Source organism: Erinaceus europaeus, chromosome 1 (genome assembly GCF_950295315.1).
Source record: "Erinaceus europaeus chromosome 1, mEriEur2.1, whole genome shotgun sequence".
NCBI classification, from domain to species: domain Eukaryota; kingdom Metazoa; phylum Chordata; class Mammalia; order Eulipotyphla; family Erinaceidae; genus Erinaceus; species Erinaceus europaeus.
Genome location: NC_080162.1, coordinates 157,737,070 through 157,743,069, shown reverse-complemented (window position 1 = coordinate 157,743,069; position 6,000 = coordinate 157,737,070). Strand labels below are relative to the sequence as shown.

Genomic DNA, 6,000 nt, shown 5'->3' with positions numbered 1-6,000 from the left:
AGTGAGATCATCCTGTATTTGTTCTTCTCTTCTGACTTATTTCACTTAACATGACTCCCTCAAGTTCCAGCTGTACTGTAGCTAGAGACACTCTCATCTTTTCATACAGCTGAGTGGAATTCCATTGTGTGTAGAGATTCCAACTTCCTTAACCGCTCAACTACTGTTGGACACTTGGGCTATTTCTAAATCTTAGCTATTATAAATAGTTTTGTGATAAACATAAGGTTTACATAGGTCTCTTTTAAGAGAAAAAAATGTATAATTGTTCCTTTCTGCTTTTTATTCCAGATGTTTAAAATAAGTTAAAATCCATTAACATCTTTAATAATTATGTTATGTTTTTCCCTCTAGTTTCTAGATGCATTGGAATTATCTCAAAGTCCTCTATTATTGCAATTGATGACAGACCTCCTTTGTCGGGAAAAGCTTCATGTTATGGAAGAATTATTTCAGTCCACTTTTAGAAAGATTGCTCGAAAGTAAGTCATTCTACTCTGGTTTTCCAGGGAACCACATGTATTTTATTTATTTATTTATTTATTTATTTATTTATTTACTCCTGTGGGAAATTATCTTCTCTGTTCTTAAAAAAAAAAAATCTTGAGTAGCAGTTGCATTCTGCCGTTCAAACTTAGTTTTATTTTGCATTTATTTTTAAACATAAGACTTTTGTTACGAGTCTGAAATACACCCCAAGCTAAAGATGAAATTGTAAATAAATTGTCTGCTCCAGGTTGAGCAGACATTACCTTCTCATTTTATTTAGATTTTTTTTCCCTTTTCCTGTAGTTTAGCTTAAAGCAAACCCCTGCCATTGTGCCATTTCATCTATAAATATTTCTTTATATATCTCTAAAAACAATTCTGTTGTATACATACATCATATAAATGTACATATATCTACATACATAGATGTTTATTTATTTTTATTTTTTTACTGTCACCAGGGTTACTGCTAGGGCATGATGCTGATACTACAAAGCCATTTCTGTTGGCCGCCATTGTTTTTCCTTTGCACACTGTAATGTGTGAACTTAACCCGGTGCGCCGTCGCCTGGCCCCTCTTCTAGATTTCTATGTAAGAGAATTTCTCTCTTTGCCAGTAGGGTGGTCACTGGAGTTTACTGCCTGTGTGGCTCCACCGTTCATTCCCCTTGGCCATTTTTTTCCCTTTTTCCTTCCTCTGACAACAGATGAAAGAGACGGGGAGAAAGAAAGGAAACAGAGATGCCTTCAGGACTGCTTCTCTGCTTATGAATGCTTTCTTCTGTCAGTAAGGACCAGGGTCTTGAATCCTGGTACACATGCATGGTAACATAAATGCTCTACCAGGCGAGGAATGTTTTAGAGCAGGGACTCATGTAGCTCTACAGTGCTTTGTAGCAGACAGCTCCTTAAGAACAGTGCTCAAATGAACACTGAAAGGCCAGGTAGCACGTAGTAAAAGTTCAGTCATAAAATGTAAGGGCTGCTGAATTACCTTCTATTTCTCTTTTTTTTGTCCTGGTTTATATCTTTTTTTTAGAAAATTGGGATTTTAGAACTAGAAAGAATTGTGATGATAACTCTAGCCTATTATTATTATAGGGAAACTGATCCTGCATTCTTAACTCATAAATTTATAGGCAAAAGCCTGAAAGTGATCATCCAGGTATTTTTATTTCCCAGGTGAGAAAATGGAAGACCAGATGTCTGTGAGTCTGTGTTGAAAATAGGAATGATTCATTACTTCTGTTGTCTAGGGATGAAAAGTTTTAGATCATATTCCATGAGTTTTGAATTTTGGAAATATGATCATCTTTAGAACTCCAAAATCTTCCAGATGTCTTCTAAACAAGATCAGACTTGAAAGTATTTTCAAAATACTTCGTAAAGCATGAATATGCTGTGGAGCTTCCTGGGGATGAGTAAAACAGTATGGTTCATGTACAATTGCTTTTTCATGTTTAACATAAAATCTTTATAATATTTTTCAAATCATAGACATTTATATATCCTTTTTTTGTAATATGCATTCATAAAATGCTGTCTAAAACATGGATGTTTATATTGCTTTATTTTTCCCTTAGGAGTTCATGTGCCGCACAATTAGACCTTCTAGAAAGTGTTTACAGAATGTTCCAGAGGGATGACCTACTTTCAAATGCCACCCGCCAGGCTTTTGTAGACCGTTCTCTTCTTACTCTGTTGTGGCATTGTAGCCTGGAGGCTTTGAGAGGCTTTTTTAGCAAAATTGTGGTGGATGCCATCAGTGTGCTGAAGTCCAGGTTTATAAAGGTATCATACTCTGTTGTAAAATACCAGTAAGACTTGACACACCTCCTTGACTTGTGCCATTAGAAACTGTCCTGTGTTTACTCCGTTGATCTCTACTGCTCCCAGAGCTCTAGCTCTACATTTTATGGCAACTTGTAGTTAAATAAGATCTGTCATTACCCTGAGACCTCTGTAACAAATCATAGAATTTTGACTTAGAACAAGGGAAAAGATTGATTCTCTGATCATTCTGGAGACCAAATGAGAAGTTCATTTCACTAAGCTGAAATCAGGGTGTGGCCAGGACTGTACTAGCACCATAGACTCCAGGGAAAAAGTCATTCCTTATCACCAACTTTGTGTGTGTGTGTGTGTGTGTGTGTGTGTGTGTGTGTGTGTGTGTGTGTGTGTGTGAGACTTTAGTGGGTCACAGGATTGCTTGTTTTGTTTTTTGCAGGTTCATGTGTATCAGTCTCTAGATTCCACATATGAATGAAACCACCTGGTAGTTGTCTTTTATCTCTTATTTCACTAAACCTAATCACCTCCAGTTCCTCCATTTTGTCCCAAAGAATACAGTATCTTTTATTTTATTTTATTTATTGCAGAGTAGTATCCCATGGGGAATATATTCCATAACTTCTTTAGCCAGTCATCTGTTGGTGGGCATTTTAGGATGCTTCCACTCTCTGGCCACTGAATAATGCAGTTGTGAATATGGGGGTACATATGTACCTTTGGATAAGTGTTTGCATGTCCTTTGGGTTAATGCCTAAGACTGCTATTGCTGGGCCATAGGGTAATTCCGTTTTTATTTGCTTAAGGACTTTCCATACTGTCTTCCAAAGGGGCTGTACAAGTTTGCATTCCCATCAGCAGTGTTAGAAGAGTCCTAATTTTCTCCATAACCTTGCTAACACTTGTTTCCTGTTTTGTTAATGTAGGCCATTCTCACAGGTGTGAGATGGAAGCTCAGTGTTTTTTTGACTTGCATTTCTCGAATGATAAGTGAAGTGGGACATTTCTTTATATGTCTGTGGGCCATATGTATCTGTTCTTTGAAAAACGGCCTGTTGAGTTTTTTGGCCCATTTTTTATTGGGTTATTGTTTTCTTTTTGTTGAGCTGTACTAGTTCTTTGTAGATGCGTGATATTAATCACTTGTCTGATGTGTGATATATAAAATAGCATCTCACAGTTACAAATCTGCCTTTGGGTGATTTGCTTTTGATGTAAAAAGCTCTTGAGTTTGATATAGTCCTATTTATTTACTCTTGTTTCCATTTCACATGCCCATGGATTCACAGCTCTCAATATGTCTTTGATATTAAGATCCTTCAGTGTCTTGCTGCTATTTTCCTCTGAATATTTTAGACTTTCTGGTCTAATATTTAGATCTTTAAGTCATCTCATTAAGTTGATCTCATTTTGGTGCATAAAGTTAAAGGATGATACAGCCTTATTTTTCTACATATGGTTTTTCAATTGTGCTATCACCATTTGTTTAAGAGGCCTTCATTCCCCCATTGAATGACGTTGGCCCCTTTGTCATATGTTATGTGTGGGCTTATTTCTCAGCTTTGAATTCTATTCCATTGATCTCAGTTTGCATTTTTTTCCCCAGCACCATGCAGTTGTGCTTTGTAATATAAACTGAAATTAGGGAGTATGATACCTTTATTTTATCCTTTTTTTCCTCAGACGTGCCTTGACTATTCATGGTTCCACACAAGTTTTGGGGTATATTGTTCAATTTTATTGAAAAATGTTATTGAGGTCGTGATAGGTATTGCATTAAAACTGTAGATGACTTTTGGGAGAATAGCCATTTTCGCAATATCTGTTCTTCCAGTCCATGTACCAGGAATATTCTTCCATTTCTTTATATCGTTTTCTATGTCTTTTAACAGTGTTCAGTAGTTTTCACTGTAAAGAATCATCTCTTTTGTGAGACTCACCTGAGGCATTTTATTATGGGGGTTAGATTGAAAACAAGATTAAATCCTTAAATTCCCTTCCCTCTACTACGTCATTTGTATATAGAAATGCCATAGATTTATGGGTGTTAATTTTGTATCCTCCCTCTCTACTGAATTTATTGTTTCTAATGGTTTTTCACTGCAGTCTTTAGGATTCTCAAGGTTTACTATCATACTGTCAGTGAATAGTGGTAACTTGATTTCTTCCTTTCCAATATATAGACCTTTGATAATTATTTTCTTGCCTGATTGCAATGGTGAGGGCCTCCAAGACTGTGTTGAATAATAATGGTGTTAGTGGGCATTCTTGTCTGGGTTCTAGAGTTTAGAGGGAAAGCTTTCAGTTATTATTATTTTTTTTTAATTTAATATTTATTTATTTATTTTCCCTTTTGTTGCCCTTGTTGTTTAACATTTTTGTGGTTATTGATGTAGTTGCTGTTTTGGTAGGACAGAGAGAAATGGAGAGAGGAGAGGAAGACAGAGAGGGGGAGAGAAAGACAGACACCTGCAGACCTGCTTGTGAAGGGACTCTCCTGCAGGTGGGGAGCCGGGGCTCGAACCGGGATCCTTACGCCGGTCCTTGCACTTGGTGCCACGTGCGCTTAACTCACTGTGCCACTGCCCGACTCCCTGAAAGCTTTCAGTTTTTCCCCCTTGAAGATGATGTTAACTCTGGTTTATTATACTTTACAACCTTTTTAATGTGCATCTTTATTTAAAGATTTATTTTATTGTTTGTGGGAGATACCAAAGCAATATCAGGGTCTGAATCTGGGACTTGCCAAGGTTGCATGCTGTGTGTTCTCCACCCAACAGGACAACTCCCCAACTTCAACAGTGCCTTTGATTGTTTGTTTTTGAAAATTTCTTTAGGGTAATCAGTATTAGCATTGACATTCTAGACCCTGGACAACTGAGTTGTCTCTTACTGAACTGATTTTGCGTCCTTAGTAACATTTTTCTATGTAAAGGACATTGAAGCTCTTTTTGTTGTTACAGTCAATAAAATATTTTTTTATGTTCAATAAGGTGAAAGATAAGTCACTTGCATGGTCTAGGAGATCATGCAGTGGAAAAAGCCTTGGACTCTCAAGCATGACATCTAAAGTTTGATCCCCAGTATTGAATGTGCCAGAAGTAAGCTCTGGTTCTGGATCTCTCTCTCTCTCTCTCTCTCTCTCTGCTTTTTAATAAATAGATCTTTTAAAAAATCATTTCTGGGGACCGGGTGGTGGCACACCTAATTGAGCACACATGTTACAGTGCTCAAGGACCCAGGTTCGAGCCTCCAGTCCCCACCTGCATGGGGAAAGCTTCACAAGCTGTGAAGCAGGCCTGCAGGTGTCTCCCTTTCTCTTTCCCTTTCTGTCTCCCCTACCCTCTCAATTTCTGGCTGTCTCTATCCAGTAAATAAAGATAATTTTAAAAAAAATCATTTCTGACTTTTTCCTAGCTAAATGAATCAACTTTTGATACTCAAATCACCAAGAAGATGGGCTATTATAAGATGCTAGAGGTGATGTATTCTCGTCTTCCAAAAGATGATGTTCACTCTAAAGAATCCAAAATTAATCAAGCTTTCTATGGCTCATCTAATACAGAAGGAAGTGAACTTACAAAGATGCTCATTAAGTAAGATTTACTTTATCTTTGAATTGTATATAACTTTGTGCATGTATTTTTTTGAATGTATATGTGAATAAATGTATTTAAGTATAAAGTTTTTAATACTTATGTAAATGTCTTAGGTGAATTTTTT

The 6,000-nt window shown here is 36.8% G+C and overlaps 1 protein-coding gene across 1 annotated transcript in view; it reads left to right on the top strand.

The window, feature by feature from the left end:
• LOC103122411 (protein kinase, DNA-activated, catalytic subunit) overlaps positions 1-6,000 on the top strand; it is a 94,175-nt gene that overhangs the window by 2,617 nt on the left and 85,558 nt on the right. Inside the window, exons 2-4 of the mRNA XM_060202189.1 lie at positions 355-482; positions 2,073-2,280; positions 5,695-5,873. Coding sequence (XP_060058172.1) covers positions 355-482; positions 2,073-2,280; positions 5,695-5,873 — 515 coding nt within the window. The remainder of the gene's footprint in view (positions 1-354; positions 483-2,072; positions 2,281-5,694; positions 5,874-6,000) is intronic.